The sequence below is a fragment of the Rhinoderma darwinii genome, chromosome 13 (genome assembly GCF_050947455.1).
Source record: "Rhinoderma darwinii isolate aRhiDar2 chromosome 13, aRhiDar2.hap1, whole genome shotgun sequence".
In the NCBI taxonomy this organism is placed as follows: Eukaryota; Metazoa; Chordata; class Amphibia; order Anura; family Rhinodermatidae; genus Rhinoderma; species Rhinoderma darwinii.
In genome coordinates this window covers 12478905-12502411 of record NC_134699.1, presented here as the reverse complement: position 1 = coordinate 12502411, position 23507 = coordinate 12478905, and the positions used below count along the sequence as shown (strand labels likewise).

Genomic DNA, 23507 nt, shown 5'->3' with positions numbered 1-23507 from the left:
ATCAAAGATATATTGTAATTTACTAATGTATGAAAAGTGTTTCTCCAGAATGTTATGTCTTCTGCTTTGGTCTTCATGCTTCTCAGTGATGACTTCATGATTTCTGTCACTATTGCCATCCATTTTGTTCATCTTTTTTTCTTCTTGACTTTTAATCATAAGTATTTTTCCAGTGAGGTTAGTCTTCTCCTAGTATTTCCAAATAAGATTTAACCTCTATAAATCCGATTTGGTCAAGGATCTATTTGTTTTCAGGCTGCCCAAAGCTTTCTCAAAAGGTTTCACCAATTGTAAAGTTCAAAGGAGTCAATATTTTTACTGTCCCGTTTCTTTTCATGGGGTTGTCTCAGTAAAGACATTAATGACATATCCTAGCGATATGTCATCAATGTTTAATGAGAGGGTCAGACCGTTGTGACCCCCGCAGATCACCAGCATGAAGTGCAATAGGAATGCACCATGCCATTTTATCTCCAATCAGCTCCACTTGGCTTCTTCCATAGACCACATGGTCAGCTATTGACTATAATGGACCCCACCATTTAGACATTGGTGGCATATCGCTGAAATATGATGTCAATGTCTTTACTTAGACAACCCCTTGAAAACATATCACATAATAGTTACCTAGGCAAACAGTAGTAATACAAATCCCAACACAACGATAGACTGGTAATTGTTATCAAATATGGCGTCTGATCATGATCATGTTATTACAAAATGTCATGGAACTTTATGAAGTCTTTGATCATTACGCATAATACATTTCCTCAGGGTACATCATTTGTGATGAATTCCTAAGGCTTAATGTAGGCATGTGACATATTCTCATATGCCTTAACATATTACAGATGGTTAGACAATTCATATAATGTGTGGTAATATTCCCATGAATCCAATTATATATGCATTTTGAGTTGACTTACTTATAACACCCTGTAATTGCCACTTTTTCAGTAATATGTCCAGATAAGTATTCATCTCAGATTCGAGCTCTGGGTAATCTAAACTGAAATAAAAGGGACACTTGATGCCGTGCATTGTACTAAACAGGGACCTTAAAGAGGCTCTGTCATCAGATTTTGCAACCCCTATCTGCTATTGCAGCAGATCGGCGCTGCAATGTAGATTACAGTAACGTTTTTATTTTTTAAAAACGAGCATTTTTGGCCAAGTTATGACCATTTTTGTATTTATGCAAATGAGGCTTGCAAAAGTACAACTGGGCGTGTATTATGTGTGTTACATCTGGACGTGTTTACTACTTTTACTAGCTGGGCGTTCTGACGAGAAGTATCATCCACTTCTCTTCACAACGCCCAGCTTCTGGCAGTGCAGACACAGCCGTGTTCTCGAGAGATCACGCTGTGACGTCACTCACAGGTCCTGCATCGTGTCGGACGAGCGAGGACACATCGGCACCAGAGGCTACAGTTGATTCTGCAGCAGCATCGGCGTTTGCAGGTAAGTCGATGTAGCTACTTACCTGCAAACGCTGATGCTGCTGCAGAATCAACTGTAGCCTCTGGTGCCGATGTGTCCTCGCTCGTCCGACACGATGCAGGACCTGTGAGTGAGGTCACAGCGTGATCTCTCGAGAACACGCTGTGTGTCTGCACTGACAGAAGCTGGGTGTTAATGAACAGAAGTGGATGATGTTGATTCGTCAGCATCATACACTCCCATTCCTAACACCCAGCTAGTAAAAGAAGTAAAAACGCCCCGATGTACGCACATAATACACGCCCAGTTGTACTTTTGCAAGCCTCATTTGCATAAATACAAAAATGGTCATAACTTGGCCAAAAATGCTTGTTTTTTAAAAATAAAAACGTTACTGTAATCTACATTGCAGCGCCGATCTGCTGCAATAGCAGATAGGGGTTGCAAAATCTGGTGACAGAGCCTCTTTAAATACTTCATGCCGGGACTTATTTACCGCCTCTTGGAAGGTACTAATTCTCCTTGCAGAGATCAAGCTGGTCGGGAGTTTTTAGGGCAATGCTTCCTGGAAAAATTATGCAAAATAGATCTCTTCCAGAAGGAAGAAAACTGTCTCTATAGTGCCACCTATAGGTCAATAGATAAGTCAATGTCCGACCCCTTATAGTGTCATGACTTCAAGGGTAAGATGAAGTAGCTGACCTCATTGACCACTATGAATTAGTTCACCACCCAAGGGATCAGCTGCATTATTTGGACTATCTTTTTTTGTAGGAAAGCTCTCTTGCTGATCACAGGCTCTCCTGCTGCTGGAACCCCAGCGATCAGCTGTAAACTGTGTTGGAGCTTAGAAGCAAGTGTTCAATTCCCCTACAGTGCCACCAAAGGAGAAATTAAATATTACACAGTTCTCATTTAAAGAGGCTCTGTCACCAGATTTTGCAACCCCTATCTGCTATTGCAGCAGATCGGCGCTGCAATGTAGATTACAGTAACGTTTTTATTTTTAAAAAACGAGCATTTTTGGCCAAGTTATGACCATTTTTGTATTTATGCAAATGAGGCTTGCAAAAGTACAACTGGGCGTGTATTATGTGCGTACATCGGGGCGTGTTTACTTCTTTTACTAGCTGGGCTTTCTGACGAGAAGTATCATCCACTTCTCTACACAACGCCCAGCTTCTGGCAGTGCAGACACAGCGTGTTCTCCAGAGATCACGCAGTGACGTCACTTCCCCAGGTCCTGCATCGTGTCAGACGAGCGAGGACACATCGGCACCAGAGGCTACAGATGATTCTGCAGCAGCATCGGCGTTTGCAGGTAAATCGATGTAGCTACTTACCTGCAAACGCTGATGCTGCTGCAGAATCAACTGTAGCCGATGTGGCCGACACCATGCAGGACCTGTGAGTGACGTCACAAATCTGCACTGCCAGAAGCTGGGCGTTCTGAAGAGAAGTGGATGATACTTCTATACACAACGCCCAGCTAGTAAAAGTAGTAAACACGCCCCGATGTACGCACGTAATACACGCCCAGTTGTACTTTTACTTTTCAACACGCCCAGTTGTACTTTTGCAAGCCTCATTTGCATAAATACGAAAATGGTCATAACTTGGCCAAAAATGCTCGTTTTTTAAAAATAAAAACGTTACTGTAATCTACATTGCAGCGCCGATCTGCTGCAATAGCAGATAGGGGTTGCAAAATCTGGTGACAGAGCCTCTTTAAATCAATGGTCTGTCCATGTAATGGATGTGCTCAGTGTCTGTCCATGTAATGGATGTGCTCAGTCTGCCTGGTTGAGGTTCCTGAATGTGGGACCCCCGCCTATTAACTCCGAATTCCCTAAGAAAGTAATCGAAATGGGTTTTCTAAACCAGAATGTCCTGTCTTCTCATTAGTCCTTCAGGCTTTTCTATACAGTTTTTGGAATTTCAATTTTTTTATTGATGCTTGTCCTATTTTCCATTCATTTCTTCTCCAAAAAGTTGGCTCTTTGCAAGCGATGACATCACAATTATTATAAACACATGAGATTATACAATTCTGTTTATTATTTCAAGGGAGAGTTCACCTTTAAACATCTCAGGGGCTACAGAAAATATCATCAGGGGTGATCTGTAGCCGGAGAACCCCACCAATTAGAGCACTGTGCCCCCTTTTTTTTTTTCTATTTCTGTGTCCGTCATCAAAGTCTTTCATTCACTGGGGAATCTTCCAACACCACGGCCGTCAGGGCACTGATTCCCACCAATGGCGTCTTCTGACGTGATTCAGTGATGTGATGTTTAAAGGTGGCCCTGCCCGTAATAATATGATGTTGTTAGCTTTATGGAAATAACTATTTTTTTAATGTCCTTTCTTATATATAGTTATTCCTTTTTACAGGATTGTTTGGAAGAAGTTAAAGAAACTGACAATGACAATTTCCATCCATTGGTCAAGAGGTCTAGCAAGATGGGAACAGTCATGAAGTCGAGGCATGTAAAAAGGTGTGCCACATCTCTACTCTTTTCTATAGCTGTCTTTATTTATCTGTTGATGTCAACCATGAGCACAACTTTGGGCACCACTACTACGTTGCCTAGGGTCATGTCTGATATTGTTGGCAATGGAGACATGAATATTTTGTTGTCATGCTTCGGTTTCCTGTCTCCTATCTCATGTCTGGTACAGAAAATGATCTTCAGGTGAAGCATAATTTTAACTCATTTCTTATTAGTGTTTCTTTTTTGGTGATTATGGTTTGGCTGGATGGTTCACTTGTCTTCTTAATGTTTTAGATAAGGACAATGAGTGATTTAAAAAGATCGCCTCGGGCTACGCAGGTCTCTTCATAGTATGTGATGTCTCTATGTTGTTTATCGAATGCAGGAGCAAGGATGGTACCCGTGGACGTTCCCATAGCAAGGTGTCCCAACACAGGACTCCAGAAGCTCTTGTCCAAGACCAACAGTATAACAATATCAATTGTCTTTCAACTCTTGAGTCAGGTACAGACTAACACCTTATTTTGAGGTTTTGTAAACTTTCGAGAGGAGAATGAGACAGGTCATAACACTACAGCACACAAAAACATATTTTCAGTGACCAGGCCCCAGGGGTGAACATCAGGATTTTAGATTCTTTGAGTCTATCCTAAAACCTCCATCAGATATCCATGTACTGTGTTCTCCATCCTCTAAGATTTCACTCTCAAAAATGTATTTTGCAACTCAGTATTTTGAACAGTATTGTATCACAATGCGAGTAATATAACTCAAGAGCAGGTTCGTGATCACCTCAAGGAAAGTACAAGTATATAATGCAGATATCAACCTCTTTCCATCTGTCCTATAAGGGCAGATGGACATCCTTGGGGAGGGTCTTCTATTCAAGCGGCTCCGATTTAAGAACAGATTGTTCACTTGAGACAACCCCACAACCTTAGGCCATAGCTTTGATTGGACTTATTATACAAATTATTTTAATATTATTTATTTCCTGTTTCTTATATGGCGGCAACATATTCAGGAGCTTTGTCCAGATATTGTAATCTCTCCACATCAGTCCCTATGCCCAGTATGACCTAAAGTGTAATTTCCCAAACACTAGGGCTAATTTCTTTAAGAAGTTAATTAATCTATCAGGGTGTTTCTCAAGAGACACCTGCTGCACAGGGAGAACATATAACCTCCATGCAGATGTGGCCCCTGGTCCCATGAGAGCTGCCTGATTCCTGAGGCCCCCTGCAAACAACTGATTTTGCCAGGGCGGAGTTGCAGTTGGCTGCTCACTTCCCCTGCAGCAGCCACTACAGGAGAAATTTAGTATTACATGTGTATCAAATATAATATAATATGGGTAGACCAGGTCCGCCAGAGCCGCTACTTGTTAGTGGCTCTTTGCTCTATGACATGTCCATGACATTCATATGTCCTAATAGTCTAGATGTGACAATCCCTTAGAGCTATGGGACCTCATGATTACTAGTTCTTCTGTCTATACCTTCAGTGTACATCTTTTTGAACAGTTATCATCCCAAAAGCAAATAAGTGTAATATCTATATTGCCCCGATGTGTAGAAAATCTGGACTGCTCCAATTAAACCATGGTCAAAGAACATTTAAATGGACCCTCCAAAAACAAGCAAGAGTCACTGTAAGGCTATGTTCACACAGAGTTTTTATACAAGTGTTTTTACGCGGAAACCGCGCCAAAAAACCTGTCAAAAATGGCCCGAAAATGTCTCTGTAAAGGATCTGCCAGGCACAACTTCTGTGTATACTCCCATAGGTAATCAGTCTGCACCTGAGTCTATGTCTCTGAGACTGACTCCATCTTCCACCACTCAGGATGGCAGGCTTAGGAGTGGGAGAGCCTATCGCAGCCTGGCCAGACGGAGCTAGCTCCCGCCCTCTGTCTATTTATACCTGCCTTTCCTGTTCCTCCTTTGCTTGTGATTCTTCTCGTGTGGTTTCCTGGCCCAGCTACAGCTTCTACTATTTTGATCCTGCTCCATACTGACCCTGGCTTACTGACTACTCTCCTGCTCTGCGTTTGGTACCTCGTGCACTCCTGGTTTGACTCGGCTCGTTCACCACTCTTGTTTCTCACGGTATTGTCGTGGGCAACTGCCCCTTTCCCTTGCTTGTGTCCCCTTGTCTGTTTGTCTCGTGCACTTACTGAGCGTAGGGACCGCCGCCCAGTTGTACCCCGTCGCCTAGGGCAGGTCGTTGCAAGTAGGCAGGGACAGAGTGGCGGGTAGATTAGGGCTCACTTGTCCGTTTCCCTACCCCCGTCATTACAGTCTCCCATTGATTTCAATGGGAGGCGGAGGTGTCTTTTTCCCGCGAGCGGTAAAACCGCCTCGCGGGTAAAAGAAACGACATGCCCTTTCTTTGAAAGCATATTTCGCAACGTTTTATGCCCCCGGCGCTCAATGGTCGCGGGCGAAAAACGCTGCGAAAGTCGGCGTGCAGGGAGAGGAAAATCTGCCTCAAACTTCCAAATGGAATTTTGAGGCAGAAATTTCGCCTGCAAAAAACTCTGTGTGAACATAGCCTAAGAGAACCCTGTGCCATCCTGTTTTATGACCAGAAAGTAATGAAAAATACCAGCAGTATTTCCGATTCTGTTGTGGGAACCGGCAAATTGATAGCAGGAGAAGGCAGATTATGTAAGAGATTAACAGTCTGTCTTAGTGGGTGGGATGGTTTTTATTAACTGTTCTTAGCCAACGTCTGAAAGTGGCATAAAGGGCAACATGACTTTTACTCCTTTGAATGCATCTTCCCATGGCACAAAGGCAGACGCCTCGCTGTTTTCTTATGATCTGCCAATAAGTGTGAATAGAATTTCTCACATTAAAAAATGGAACAAGACATGTGAAACTTGTTTTATGCTTTACCCACAATGGATCTCACAGACATGAGAAGGACCCTCCACTTGTCACGGGTTGAAACGTTGCCATTTTTTTACTGGATGTTTGACCAATATTGATGGAAATTTGGGAGACGTGTGCTGCTGTTCAACCACGATTTTTCTGAGGATTACATTACGTCAGACTGGGTTTGTCTGATCTTACAGCGTGTCACCGCTCCTGATATCGGGATTTGTGCTACTTCGAATATTTTTTTTTGGGGATTATATTGTGTGGATATGTCATAAATGTCCCTTATGGGAAAACCTACTTAAATTAGATCCCACCCATCTGAGGAGCCCTCATTGACATGAGTGATGAGATTACATCTAGAAGCTTAGACACCACATATATATATATATATATATATATATATGTACATACAACCACCGTTCCTTTCCCCTTGACAGATTCATTGCAGCTTTTTCTGTAGAATTTATTATATATAAAATTAAAGTATTTGCAGAAATCCTATTTCATGTCTTCTCCCATCTTGAAGCCATTAAAGAATCTTCTGCCTTTGGTTAGCACATAGATGTTACCTGCAGTGTCACCATAGGATGTCAGCTTCCTCCCCGGTAACCTAACCATGTAACATGAGACGTGGTTTCCATCGCAATCTACAATTGTGGACACCTGTAGCAGCATACCATCCGATTATTTACAGACCATGTCATTATTCGGGTTATTCATACCTTATAAGCGTTCAAGTTGAGATGGGGGGGGGGGGGCAGCTGTTAGAGATTGACTCTTTTCTCTTAAATAGGAACATGTGCCAAAAAGTCACGCTCTGTTTCAGAAGAAAAACACATTAGTGGGAAAACTTTTTCTTCTTCTTAAACGGGTCATTAGGTTTACACTAAACGATTGTCCTAATCATCAGACTCTTAAATTAAGCTCGTCATGTACGGCATTAGGGCACATCTCATCAGTGTCAAGCTTTTAACCCCTTAACGCCACGGCCAATGTTAGTTTTTCTCAGTTTTGTTTTTTTCTCTCCGCATTCCAAAAGCCATGCCTTTTTATTAATTTTTCCTATCAACATAACCATATGAGGGCTTGTTTTTAGGCAGGACAAGTTGTCGTTTTTGTTGGAACCATTTAATGCACCATATAATGTAAAAAAATATCTGTGGGGTAAAATGGGTAAAAAACAGCGATAGTGTAATGACAGGGATAGGGAAACAGACAAGTGCGCCCTAAACTACCCGCCACTCAGTCCCTGCCTACTTGCAACGACCCGCCCTAGGCGACGGGGTACAACTGGGCGACGGTCCCTACACTCAATAAGTGCACGACAGCCAACCAGACAAGGAAACACAGAACAAAGGGAAACGGGGCAGTTGCCCACGGCAACACCGTGAGCAACAAGAGTAGTAAACGAGCCGAGTCAAACCAGGAGAGTACGAGGTGCCAAACGCAGAGCAGGAGGGTAGTGAACAAGCCGAGTCAAACCAGGAGTGTACGAAGTACCAAACACAGAGCAGAAGAGTAGTCAGTAAGCCAGTGTCAATACGAAGCAGGGACAAGTAGTTCAAGAAGCTGCAGCAGGGCCAGGAAACCAACAGAGAAGAATCACAAGCAAGGAGGAACAGGAAAGGCAGGTATAAATAGACAGAGGGCGGGAGCTAGCTCCGTCTGGCCAGGCTGTGATAGGCTCTCCCACTCCTAACCCTGCCATCTTGGGTGGTGGAAGATGGAGTCAGTCTCACAGACATAGAAGCAGGTGCAGACTGATTACCTATGGGCGTGGATACAGAAGCTGTGCCTGGCAGATCCTTAACAGATAGTGCCAATTTTCGGGGGGTTTAGTTTTGATGGCATTTATTGTACGGTAAAAACAACATGTTCACTTTATTCTACAGGTTGATACAATTAGGTTCACTTTATTCTACGGGTTGATACGATTACGACGATATCAAATTTATATATTTTGTTTATGTTTTACCACCAAAACTATTTAAGAAAAAAATAATTAGTGTCACACTATTCTGATAGCCATAAGTTTTTTATTTTTCCATCGATTGAGCGATTTGAATGCTTATTTTTTGTGGGCCGAGCTGCAGTTTTTATTGGTACCATTTTTGGGGTTCAATGGAACTCTTTCATCATATTTTACTCCATTTTTTGGGGGAGCTAAGGTGACCGAAAAACGGCAATTTGGGCAATCTTAATTTTTTTTTTTATGGCGTTCACCGGGCAGGATAAATAAAATTATATTGTAATAGTTTGAGCTTTTAAGGACGCGGAGATACCAGCTATGTTACCTTTTTCATTTTTTTAACATTACTTCAGGTACAAAATTGGGATTTTTAATATTTTTTTTGTACACTACTGAAGACTTTATTTAATTATATTTACACATTTCATTAGTCCCCTTAGGGGATTTGAATACTAATGTATCGCAGTACATTGCCATTTTTAAAGGCTTCTTTTAACCCCAGCCAGAGGCAGGGCTTAACAGAGTCAGAGAAAAGGCAGACCTGGGGGCTTTCATAAGGCCCCCGGGCTGCCATGACAACCATTGGCAACCTGCGATCGCGTCGAGCCGATGGGCTGTCAGAGGGGACCGCCCCTTTCTTTCTACCGGCTTAGATTCCGCGATCAATAGCGGTTAAACGGCCAGGATCAGAGCGATGTCTGTTCCTGGCCGTTAGTGCAAGGTGTCAGCTGTAATACATAGCTGACACCCGCAGTTTATGCAGCCCGCTCCATACTTTAACCTCTGCACCAGGACGTACGGGCACGTCCTGGTGGGTTAAGGGGTTAAAGAAGTATGACCTTACTCTTAAAGAAGGTTGATAAAGTATTTATTTTAACAAAATGACTTCTTGCTAAATATATACTCAGCTACATAGTCATTTTTTAGATATACCACATATTTTTACTAGAGTCTTGTCTTTTTATGGTTCCGTAACATTGTTTGTCTTATTTGTTAAATAAATTTGCTATATTATTATATACAGCTATACACAGAAGGACAGAAAAGAGCCATAAAGCCAATTCATATAAAAAATAAACTTTTATTAAACATGTATCATATATCACAAATACGGTATAAAAAGTTAAATAAGAACAAGACTCTAGTATGAACAATGGAGCAATTGTTAACACTTGCAAAATAGTGTCTACAGGTATAAGGGCTTTATAAATGAACCCCAAAAAACAGAGAGAGTTAACCTATTCTTCATCCAATAACCCTTTTAATATAATCAAAGTAAGTAGAGGATAAGAGGGAAGGAAAGAATATAGGATAAAGTAATGGTGCTTTTAAAGTCTCATTAATATTTGGCAGCCTTACCCATGACAGCAAGGGAAAGTAATGGTTGGTATTTGCTCCTTCACATGGACCCCAACGCGCGTTTCGCTACGGTTGCTTCCTCAGGGGGAGTTCTGTTTTTACGGTATAGTTCATACTAATATACTTTTATGTTTTGTTAATCTTTAACGTGACTCTGTGGCTTTATCTTGCACACATACACATTATCTCCAAGCTGTAGGATGTCATTGTCACACAATATGGTATAGATAAATTAGAGGGAGACCTCTGGCAGCTTGTCAAGTAGAAGCTGTTGTACAACGCAAATGGAATATTTGAAGATTTTTATCATCTCATTTGTGATACCACTGGGAATTGTTCAATGGCTATTCTTTGAAGATTCCTTTACTATGCATTTCAAGTGTAGGGTCTGCTCTTTACATGGGAAACATGTGTGCCGCAATTCTCGCTGAATTTGTCAAAATTCTTTTGAATTTAGTCAAAAGACAAGTGGGATCACAGAGTGGTAATGGTGTATGGACTCAATAGAAAGTCTATGTGCCCATACACCAACTGCTCGGCTTTCCGAGAAAAGACGATCAGAAACGAAGCGGCTCATCATTCACCCGAGCGCTTCTGCTGCTTCGTTTTAGCAATCAGTTGGGGTCTCAGTGCTCAGACCCCGATCGCTCACAACTTCTGACATGTCACTATGACATGTCAGAAGTTTGTTGAAAGTTTAGTTACCCTTTAAGTTCCGGCTATCTGCGGCCACCACTAGGGGGAGCTTAGGAGTCTGTGGATGGACACCCCTAACAGCTTAGCTGTGCTCCAATAATGCATTGGGAGAGTTCGTTTTTCTTCCATCACATTACTGTTCAGTAATACAGACTACAACAACTGTGCCAGAAATTTTCAAAAGTCGCAAGATCACTTGCAACTTTAATCAATGTGGCATTACGGCGCCAATTTTCCTGCAATTTGAATACAACATTTACTTGTCATGTAACCCAACATATAGATCACACCCATATCATCATTCAGTTTATACTTCTACTGTGTGTTACCTTTCTTTTTACAGTTCCCATTATGCAGTCCTGATGCCAATGTTTTTCCTATTACTATAGTGTGTAAATACATGTAAGCAGGAGGCATTATGCATTATCATGTGCGTATACATTGACATGAAATCATGTAAATAGTACAGCTAACCTCAAACAGATTGACAAGGTTACAGTGTCAAATTCTTCAACCTGTAAAAGGCAGGAGGAACACAGTTTGCAAAATGACCCTAAAACCGGATGATTCTTGGGGATGCATATGGTCTATATTGTACAAAACCCCACCATTAAATACAAAGGTCATGTCTCAGGCTTGTTGTTCAGGATTAAATCCATCTGTAGAGGAAAATATAGAGTGATTCTTACGATAGAGCCTTGTAAGTCTGTCATGTAAAACATTACGAGATATGGATATCCAAAGTTTTATCCTATATCATTGAAAACCGAAATTATCTTAGGCCCTGTTCACACAGAGTTTTTTTGCAGGCAGAAAATATCTTCAGATTTTGACCTGCCTGCACTTTTTTTGCCTCGGTTTTCGTGGCGATTTTCGCCCGCGGCCATTGCAGTTAATGCAAGTACCACGGGCTAAGTTTGCAGCGAAAAAAGCTCGGAAGCAAGCACCGCAGGTTTTTCTGCCTCCCATTGATTTCAATGGGAGGTCAGAGATGGAACCGTGGCAAGAAAGGACATGCCACTTTTTTTCTTGTGAGTGGACTTGTTCTGTATAGATGAAGGGTGGACATGTACTTTATAGATAGAGGGTGGACACGTTCTGTATACTGCAGATGGAGGGTGAACATGTTCTGTATAGATGGAGGGTGGACATGTTCTGTATAGATGGAGGGTGAACGTGTTCTGTATAGATGGAGGGTGGACATGTTCTGTATAGATGGAGGGTGGACATGTTCTGTATAGATGGAGGGTGGACATGTTCTGTATAGATGGAGGGTGAACGTGTTCTGTATAGATGGAGGGTGGACATGTTCTGTATAGATGGAGGGTGGACATGTTCTGTATAGATGGAGGGTGGACATGTTCTGTATAGATGGAGGGTGAACATGTTCTGTATAGATGGAGGGTGAACGTGTTCTGTATAGATGGAGGGTGGACGTGTTGTGTATAGATGGAGGGTGGACATGTTCTGTATAGATGGAGAGTGGACGTGTTCTGTATAGCTGGAGGGTGGACGTGTTCTGTATAGATGAAGGGTGGACGTGTTCTGTATAGATGGAGGGTGGACGTGTTCTGTATAGATGGAGGGTGAACGTGTTCTGTATAGATGGAGGGTGAACGTGTTCTGTATAGATGGAGGGTGAACGTGTTCTGTATAGATGGAGAGTGGACTTGTTCTGTATATATGGAGGGTGGACATGTTGTGTATAGATGGAGGGTGAACGTGTTCTGTATAGATGGAGGGTGGGCGTGTTCTGTATAGATGGAGGATGAACGTGTTCTGTATAGATGGAGGGTGGACGTGTTGTGTATAGATGGAGGGTGGACGTGTTCTGTATAGATGGAGTGTGGACGTGTTCTGTATAGATGGAGGGTGAACGTGTTCTGTATAGATGGAGGGTGGACGTGTTGTGTATAGATGGAGGGTGGACGTGTTCTGTATAGATGGAGAGTGGACGTGTTCTGTATAGATGGAGGGTGGACGTGTTCTGTATAGATGAAGGGTGGACGTGTTCTGTATAGATGGAGGGTGGACGTGTTCTGTATAGCTGGAGGGTGGACGTGTTCTGTATAGATGGAGGGTGGACGTGTTCTGTATAGATGGAGGGTGAACGTGTTCTGTATAGATGGAGGGTGGACGTGTTGTGTATAGATGGAGGGTGGACGTGTTCTGTATAGATGGAGAGTGGACGTGTTCTGTATAGATGGAGGGTGGACGTGTTCTGTATAGATGAAGGGTGGACGTGTTCTGTATAGATGGAGGGTGGACGTGTTCTGTATAGCTGGAGGGTGGACGTGTTCTGTATAGAGGGAGTGTGCACGTGTTGTGTATAGGTGGAGGGTGGACGTGTTGTGTATAGATGGAGGGTGGACGTGTTCTGTATAGATGGAGGGTGGACGTGTTCTGTATAGATGGAGGGTGGACGTGTTCTTTATAGATGGAGGGTGAACGTGTTCTGTATAGATGGAGGGTGGACGTGTTCTGTCTAGATGGAGGGTGGACGTGTTCTGTATAGATGGAGGGTGAACGTGTTCTGTATAGATGGAGCGTGGACATGTTGTGTATAGATGGAGGGTGAACGTGTTCTGTATAGATGGAGGGTGAACGTGTTCTGTATAGATGGAGAGTGGACGTGTTCTGTATATATGGAGGGTGGACGTGTTCTGTATAGATGGAGGGTGGACGTGTTCTGTATAGATGGAGCGTGGACATGTTGCGTATAGATGGAGGGTGAACGTGTTCTGTATAGATGGAGGGTGGGCGTGTTCTGTATAGATGGAGGGTGGACGTGTTCTGTATAGATGGAGGGTGGACATGTTCTGTATAGATGGAGGGTGGACGTGTTCTGTATAGATGGAGGGTGAACGTGTTCTGTATAGATGGAGGGTGAACGTGTTCTGTATAGATGGAGGGTGAAGTGTTCTGTATAGATGGAGGGTGAACGTGTTCTGTATAGATGGAGCGTGGACATGTTGTGTATAGATGGAGGGTGAACGTGTTCTGTATAGATGGAGGGTGAACGTGTTCTGTATAGATGGAGAGTGGACGTGTTCTGTATATATGGAGGGTGGACGTGTTCTGTATAGATGGAGGGTGGACGTGTTCTGTATAGATGGAGGGTGAACGTGTTCTGTATAGATGGAGGGTGGACGTGTTCTGTATAGATGGAGGGTGGACGTGTTCTGTGTAGCTGGAGGGTGAACGTGTTCTGTATAGATGGAGGGTGGACGTGTTCTGTATAGATGGAGCGTGGACATGTTGCGTATAGATGGAGGGTGAACGTGTTCTGTATAGATGGAGGGTGGACGTGTTCTGTGTAGCTGGAGGGTGAACGTGTTCTGTATAGATGGAGGGTGGACATGTTCTGTATAGATGGAGCGTGGACATGTTCTGTATAGATGGAGGGTGGACATGTTCTGTATAGATGGAGGGTGGACGTGTTCTGTATAGATGGAGGGTGGACATGTTCTGTATAGATGGAGGGTGGACGTGTTCTGTATAGATGGAGGGTGGACATGTTCTGTATAGATGGAGGGTGGACATGTTCTGTATAGATGGAGAGTGGACGTGTTCTGTATAGATGGAGCGTGGACATGTTGTGTATAGATGGAGTGTGGGCCTTTAAAATAATTTCCTCTGGTAGGATCAAGTTTCCTGGTTCCAACACTGGGATATAGCTATGACTTTCCTACATAGGAATGCAATAAGTAATTCACAAGAAAGTGTCCACTAAAACTTGTAGTCAACAACAGTTGTGCAAGATTTTGGACATAAATGAAGTTACAAAACGTGCCTCGAGACTTGAGATATTCTTGTGTCAGGAATGCCTCATACAAGTCTTCATTTACCTCTAGGCATAATGAAAATGTATTGTGTCTGTGTCTACCATAGCTTAGTACACACCTCAATCAACACCAACTTGTAGGTCATTGAGCAGATGCTTATAGCTAAATGTTTACTGTTTCCAAACCTAAGTTGTCATGAATATTAACCAGAAACATTCTGCATCTGAGCGAAGGTCAGAGTACTGACAAATAATTGTCAATATACAGATTGCTGGGGAAACACCTGTAAGAGGATTGAGAGTATGATGCTAAGCAGCTCAGGCAGTCCACTCAAGGGGGGGAGTAGTGGGATCTGGTTCTCAACACGAAACATCTGTATGGACTGGCAGCTGTCCAGAGCAAAGCGTGCTGAGAGAGAGGAGGACAAGATATGCTCTTAGTCTGTCAAACACAGGGGCCTCTGTTCTGGGGCATTTGCTATACAAACAGGTGAATTTTTAGTACTGTATGATTCTTTCAGTGACAAATAGAAAGTGTGACAGGAGTCGCTCTCAAATATACCTAAATGTTCCACAGTGTACGCATCCAGATTTGCAGCCCATACGAAGATCTGATGGTATATTACTACAATATAGATTAAGGTAGCATTGGTGTTTGGCTTAGGAACCTATATTTATAAATGGAAATGACTTAGTTTCCTGTATAAATATGTAAAGGGATTCTCCGGGACTTATGATAGGCCATGAATGTTTGAACACTGAAGGTCCAACTCTGGGATAACACTGCATTCACAATGCTTTTTGGTCATGGTTCATTTATGCATTTTTTTGTAAGCATAATCCAAATGCGTTGACTTCTAGATGTGGAACGCTATCTTGAGGTCTTAAGGCATTACAGGTCAGCTCAGGAGCACATTACAGAAGATTGGGTCCACACTTGCACTCTAGAAGTTGGGTGAACCTCAATGTTATACTCGCATTCAATGACGGAGTGACATGGCCTTGGGCACTCCAGAGGAAACCATTTTAAGGGCCTGGTCAATCTACACAGAACATGTGCATGTCCACTTTTAATTACATCCTTAATTATGCTATTTTTCTTGTTTATCATGTGCACAGGTCAAATCAAAGCAGTTGTCTCATGCACTATAAGAGCATATGGACTTCATAGAGGGGCCTCTCCGCTTGGGACCCCCTCTATGAGCGGCTCCCACTCTAGCGGGCTTGAGCTGTCCATTCATCTGAAAGGCTGCCATGTAACACTACATTTCCCCTGTGGTGGCTGCTGCATGGCAAATGTCTTGCTGCCCACATTGCTGGACCTACTGGTCGATCCTTTGGTACTTTACTGGGCCAGTCAACAATAGAACATAATTAATCGATAGAATTAGGCCTAGTTCACATCTGCGTCTGTGTTTCCATTGTTCAGCTTCGACGAAAACACCGGAAGTGCCGGTTCTGTTACATGACGGACATCATCGGTGCCTGACGGAATCCATTGACTTTAACCGATTGCGTTGGGTTTCCGTCATGGTGGCCTTCGTATTACAGAAAACAATAGCACAACATTCTGCGCTTTTGTTTTCGATAATTTCAGCCGGATCTGTGGCGGAGGCCCCCAACAAAGCCTCCAATGCAGATGTGAACGAGGCCTAATGCTTAATGACATCTTCACCTACCTCTGCAGCCAGTCTCTTATGCTGACTCCAAATCCATGATCTTCACATGCAAATATTTGCCACAATATAGAATATAAGTGATGATTTATATCCATTTTTGCTGCTGTATTGATTGGTGAAGTGGGAAATATCTTCATGATTATACCTCCGGGATTCATTACAAACAGTCTTTGCATATAGAAAAATTTCTGCATTTCTTCAAACTTTCTCAGAGTACAAGTGTCTCAGTGGACTTGCAGGGAGATGTGCCACACGTAGCAGGGTTACAATGTGACTCTTTGGCTCCAGTATATGAAAATGTAACATTATCATTTTCCATGTGCGAATTACATGAGAATTTAGTGTCTGGGAATACATGAATGCTGGGGTACAGGTCAAGTATCCAAATACCAAAAATTTATATGCAAATGTTTATTTTAGATTTAGATGATTTCAGGGGATCTTAATTATAGGTTACAGGAGAGATTCATATATAAATGTAGCATCAAAGCTGTTTTTATAAAATCACAATTAAAGGGACTTTCTGATTTAGAAAACCAATTATCATATACCTTATCAGGAAATTATGCGATAATAGAGGGGGGTTGTCTGTTCAGGATCCTCATCACTTAGGCAGAGTGGAGAGTGGTTATAATGAGCATTTCTCGCTCTGTAGGACCCCTCCTGTATTACACAGAAAACCCAATGATATGAATGAGCACTGTGTAATACATAATTTGCCCTGTGGTGGTGCTGCAGAGAAATTGAACACTATCTGCCAGGTTTCCCCACAGATTGCAGCTGATCGCTGGGGGTCCCAGCAGGGGGACAATTTGTGATCAGCTTATTGTGACGGGACCCTTCTAACAAATAGGGATTGTCCATAGCAGAGAACCCCTTTAAAAGGATTTTCAAGTTTTATGTAAATAAAGCCTATTAATATTAATAAAAATAATATACTTTGTGTTTCAATTTCTCGCCAATTTTAATATCTCTGCTTGCTGTCAGTGAGTTGAGACATTATTGTCTACTTCCAGAGGCTGAAACCCATGTCTAACTGCCCCCCCCCCTCACTGCAATATGAGAGAAGAGTAGTAACAAATGTTCTGAGCAGTTATGTGCGGTGGTCCAGATCAAGCAATGTGACGGACACTGCATCATGGGTTCCTATGGGTTGAAAAAGTCCAGTTGTGCTCTGAGCGATTTTGAGAAGGAGCATTAGGGGACATTTATAGTGCAACCAATTGAGTTGCTCCTTTAATTTCACAAAGGGCCTCTGAAAAATAAGAGCGGAAATCTGATTGGTAGCAATGGAAAAATACTTCACTTTTCTGAAGCTGAACATTGATGTAGTAAGATTTATTAGTTTCTGTATTTCCAACTGGCAGCCTGGTCTCAAGAATCTCAGGAAATAATAATTATAATAATAATAATTATTAATAATAATAATAAGACACCATCCTGGCAATTGGGATATCCAAAAATGAAACAACAGGCCATAGACCTCATTTTATTACAGTATGACTGCAAAAAGTTTTATAACTTGTAAGAAGCTTTTATCTCTGTGGGTGATGTCTAACTCTCTGCAAGGAGGGCCACATGGGGAGAAAACCCTAAACTGTTCCTAGATATAAAAAGCAAGGCTACACGTGACAATAAGAAATAATACAAGACGTATTCTTCATTTTAAAAGAGTATGAAAACATTTAAAGTATTGGCATGAGGATGAAACGTGCTTGAAGTCCTGCAAAGGGAATTAAATAAATGTGTTCTCATCAGAGGGACCGCAATATTAATGATAAATTGTAGTTATTAACCAATATACATAAAAACATTACTTGATGGATGAAACGACATGATGGTTACATGAGGGGGTTTGTTGTTTTTAGAATTGCAAAAAGGATATGAACAATCCATGGCAAAGATTTAGCTTGAGACTTATGGGGCATGGGGGTAATCCTATACCTGAATACACCACCCTAAGCCTGATGATGTCATCAGATGTGATGAACTGCACTATATAAGATATATACACTGGGGCCACAAATGGCATATTTGGAGTCCATGACCGAACCATTGATGATACCATCTCACTGGGACTGCATAACGGGTGCTATACCTGGATCCACCACCCAATCACTGATCATGTCACCACATTTGATGAATTGCACCATATAAGATATGTACACTGGGGCTGTGTTGTAAATAGTATATCTGGGCCCATCGCCCATTCACTGATGTCACCACTGATGTTACACATCATAAAGTCCTTATTTGCCTAGAGAGATGGCAAAGTCCAGAGCGATCACTTCATTGTCTAATGATGCGACGATCAGATCTATGTCTGATTATTTACTAATCTCTCATCCTTCTCTCCTGCAGGGGAAGTATTACTGACAACTGCTAACTTTGAACTTAGTGATAAGGAAGGATGCAGAACCAGCGTCCATCATCCAACATCTCAACCAGGAGATCTGGGCCGAGAGGTAAGAATTTTCTCCATACTCAAAAAGTCTAAAACCCATTTTCAGGTATATGGACACACTGAAGGGACATAGTACGGTCAGTGCATCTAGAAATGAAGAAACTCCAACCTTAAAGGGGTTGTCGAGGATTAGAAAAACATGACTGCTTCCTTCCAAAGACAGTGCCACACCTGTCCATAGGTTGTGTGTGGTATTGCAGTTCATCTCTATTTCCTTCAATGGAGCTGAGCTTCAATACCAGACACTAGACATGGATAGGTGTGGCACTGTTTTTTTTTGGAAGAAAGCACCCATGATTTTCTAACCGTAGACAACCTCTTAATACACTTAGTACACTTAATACACAAGATCAAATACTTTGTTATGATAGAAATCAGGTTGAGAAGCCTCCTGGAGAAGGTCTTCACTATTGCCCAGCTGCTTCTTTGACCATTGCTTAATTTAGTGAGCAGTAATGGAAGTTATTACAAAAGGAGATCCATCAGTACATGAAACTAGGAAAGAATGGTTTAGTTTGTGTATCCAAACCCTTCAGACAGCTTAACATCGCATCTACTGATTCAGTGGAAGATTTAGTTGTCCTGCATACGTCGAATCATGGGTTGTGCTAAGTGCCACCACGCTACATTCCCATGGAGTCTGTAGGTTCCTGCTGATTTCCTCCACGGAAAGAAGTGCTTCATATTAGACTGGGGCCAAGATAGGGAAGATAGAAACTTAAATTAAGTCATGGAAATCTTGATATATGAGGCATGGAATATGCATAGATCCGAGACAGTCGTTGCCTATTCAACCAATGTGTCGTACAGGATTCAGGAAATGTTTTGTGAAATGGTATTGAAATATAGGGGTCTTCCTAGATAATCCTCTAATGAGCTATAGACCCCATCACCACCTCGTTTGGAAAAGTTTTTGTCTTTGGTAAATCCTGGAATCCCTGTGAAAAACAAAAAGACAAAGAAGAGATAATCCACAAAATGGTAAATAACTGAAATATTTTATGTTTTAGCCATTCTGAGAATTTTAAGTCCTTCCATATGTTGGTCCGTATTATGAATAATTTTATAATGCTGAACAGCAGCGATGCTATAGTGGTGATACAAGGAAAGGGCCCCTGTTTCTGAACACACGCTGTGCACCTTCCCATAACCGTAGATTTCTAACCACAAAAAAATAATCCAGTACATTCAAAATGTTCCTAGGAGCAAGTTCAGATCTTCCAGGAATTTATTGGAATCAAGAAATTGGAAACAGTTTTTATGATGGATTGTCTGTCATTCTAATGGTTCTACCTGTTTTGATTTACAAGCTACTCCTGGAAAATATGTTTTATGGGTTTGTCTTGTTTAGAAATTCCATATTCAAATACTCTATACTGAATTAATAGAGGTAAGAACCTCGTTCAGCAACCTCAGTCATATGCCAGCTTATCTTGGTATGGAGGACCAGGCACGTCTGTGCATTATATGGACATACTTTTGAATTCAGTGAGAAAAGTGCAATACTTAATTTCCCCTGTGGTGGTGCTGCAGAGAATTTTAAAACTTCCCCCACAGATTACAACAGAATTTGGGGGTCCCAGTGGCAGGACACCTAGTGAGCAACTTATTGTCACGGATACTTCTAACAAAAGAAAATTGTCAAAAGTGGACAACCCCTTTAGGAGCTGATTTGATATATATTTTTTTAATATAACCATATAACCAATTTCACTCCCCATTTACATAGCCATAGTCAGTGAGAAAAGATGGATTATTCAACGAGATTAGCCATGGAATACTGAGCATGTGTCGATTACCAGAAGCTCTTGATAGCTCACCATTCATCGTCCAATTTTCGACACAGCCATCACATCAGGCAGGAATATTGCCGCTTCTATAGCCAGATTAAGTTATTATTGGTTGATTTGTTGAGATGATTCTCCAAAGAGATCTTCTAAAAATCTTTCTTGCTTTTACCAGAGTGAATGTGAAGCTACACCAGACAATCAAATGAATGAGGGTACAATATCAACACCAACATTAGCATTGGAACAGTTGGTTTCTGGTGAAGATCATCAGAATTCACAGCCTACTGAAGAGACGGCCCATCTAGAACCTCCCCAATCGGCACCATTAGTTTGGCAAAAGTCTTGCTCAAATATTCTTCTTCATAGTCTTCCGACAGGCAATGAAGAAAATTTAGTCAACCAAGTTCAGCTACATCAAGATCTAAGGAGTCCTCCACCACAAAAACACATCAGAAAGATTCTTCACAGGTCTAAGACAATAGGACACAGTTTAGGAGATGATGCTGTAGGGTCAACTTCCAGGTTGACATGTTTAGACTCCAAATCAAGAGTTCCTGTAGAATCAAGGGATGAAATCCGCCGGTCGTCTTTACAAAACATAAATACGCCTGATACTTATATGGCTCCAAATTCAAGTCGTTCTGGGTCAACTCTGGGACCTAGGACTTTAACCTTGAGCAGGAAACTTCAGTCAGAAAACCATGGAGAACCCCCAATCCTTAAACATAAAAGTCTAAAAACACAGAAGAAGATTAACCTGGAGCTCATAAGGAAACAAACTCATGTAGAATATAGTGACTCCAGCAGTGACGATGAGGGCCGACTGTACATAGAAATTCTTGAGTAGTTGTTTGAAGGATCACTATGGACATGATATGAGACACTGCCCGATGGAATGGACAGCTCTGTAAGACTCTCATGGCCGACCAGTTTTTCATGTTTCTGAGATTTATGTATCGGGACAATACGGAACTGGGATTTTGTTGTTTGTTTTTTACAGAAGGAACTATCTTTATTACTGATTTCACAGTGAACCTTAACGAAAGCCATTCCAAATATATTGTAGTGTAGTATTTTAAAGTGCAGCTTTTGCCCACATGCAGTGAAGACAGACAGAATTCCTCAATCATTGATTATTTAAAAGGAATTCACTATATTTTTGATAGATTCATTTTGTAGTTTGTTTTCATGTGTATTCAGTGGCGTAACTAGGCACATACCTGCGGTGGGGACCATGGTTGGAGACGGCACTTCTCTGTGTGCTGTGATACTTTCAAAGCGGTTACCAGCCGCTGCCACTAGGAGGAGCTCACTATACAGATTTATACATCTCCCATTCAGTTCAATACTAGCTGTAAGCGCCCCCTAGTGGTGACTGCATGCAGCCAGAATTCTATAATTTATCAGCTAAAAAAGAACCAGAGCTCCCAATATAGATAGATTATGAGCCTCGAGTTTCAAGACTGGATGGCATGGTGGGTAAGTGGTTGGCACTGTTGCCATCCAACACTAGGGCTATGGGTTTGAAGCCTACAAAGGCAACATCAGTATGAGGTTTGTAAGTTCTCATCTGGGCACGATATCGGTGTCCCATATTCATGCATATTTGGGTAATTATCTCCCTATGCTGCTAACTGCATGTGTATGGTTGTGCCTGTGGTAGGAAATTGGCTTGTAATCCCCGCTGCGGACGGAGAATTAATTAAATTAATATAGTCAGAGCTATGGAATATGTTGTTTCTATAAAACTAATGGGTCATAATGAAACAATTTTATATCTGGTAAATATATGGCCTATTTCTAATACATATTCATTCAATCCAGAAAATGTCTGACTTCACTGCATATAGGTGACAATTAAACTCAAAGTAATGTTTTGTGACATTAAAGAGATCCTGTCACCTCTCCTGACATGTCTGTTTTAGGAAAATACTTGTATTCTCCTCCATGAACTAACAGTTCTGGAGCATCTTATATTAGAACTCTGCTTTTTGATGTTCCTCTGTTATTCCTCTTGAAAATGTTTGACTAAATTGACAACTGGGTGTTGTGATGTCCTTTTTTTGAATGAGCGTTTCCCTACACAGTCTGATACTGTCCAATCAGTGCTGACCGTATCAGACTGTGTAGGGACACACCTATGGATTGGAATGGTAATGCCCAGGTGTCTATTTTTTCATAGATTTCCAGGAGGAACAACAGAGAAACGGCACAATGCAGAATTCTAAGAAAAGATGCTCCATCATTGTAATTTTATGGTAAGTATAAATATTTACTAAAACAGACATGTCGGGAGAGGTGAGAGATCAAGTTCTGCAGCTTTCTAATATACTTTGTATTTCAGTTCCTCACCATTTTCAAGATCTCTGCTGATGGGCAATGAATGGAAACAGGCTGAAAACCTGTCCTGATCATGTCCTGCTCACCTCAGACATATATAACATATCCATAGGATACACCGCTAATGTCTGATAGGTAGGGGTTTGTTCAGCTGTTTCCGTAATTCCCTTAGCCTTAAATGGAAAGAGCTGCGCACTATTCTAGGTCACCTCTATATTCAGTGCAGCCAATGCAGCCGATTTGCCTGGCAGAACAGGGAACCATATCTATCAGATGGAGAATCCCTTTAATGAGGACCTGTCACTAGGTCATATAAGTTGAACTGGTTTACTGACCTTAATAGCGCTATCTCCCTGATTCCAGCGCTGTTTTTTTTCCTGGACCGCCCCGTTCCAGAGATATGGCCCATTGTTGTGTTAGCTCCCTATATGCTAATTTTCTGTAGTTAACCAACGGGGTTAAGCTAGCTTCCCTGCCTCTTATACTGACCAATCAGCACGAGGCAGCGTGAGGATAGTTCACGCCCTATTGACTAACTACAGCAAATTAGCATATAAGGAGCCAACACAACAGTGCTACAGGAGGGTCCAGGAAAAAAATAAAAA

The 23507-nt window shown here is 41.8% G+C and overlaps 1 protein-coding gene across 2 annotated transcripts in view; it reads left to right on the top strand.

Moving 5' to 3' along the window:
* ZNF831 (zinc finger protein 831) overlaps positions 1-23219 on the top strand; it is a 78471-nt gene extending 55252 nt beyond the window's left edge. For both annotated transcript variants that reach the window (XM_075845180.1, XM_075845181.1), the window contains exons 3-6: positions 3836-3939; positions 4322-4440; positions 18670-18773; positions 20735-23219. In XM_075845180.1, coding sequence (XP_075701295.1) covers positions 3836-3939; positions 4322-4440; positions 18670-18773; positions 20735-21409 — 1002 coding nt within the window. In that variant the 3' untranslated portion in view covers positions 21410-23219. The remainder of the gene's footprint in view (positions 1-3835; positions 3940-4321; positions 4441-18669; positions 18774-20734) is intronic.
* The last annotated feature ends 288 nt before the right edge of the window (positions 23220-23507 follow it).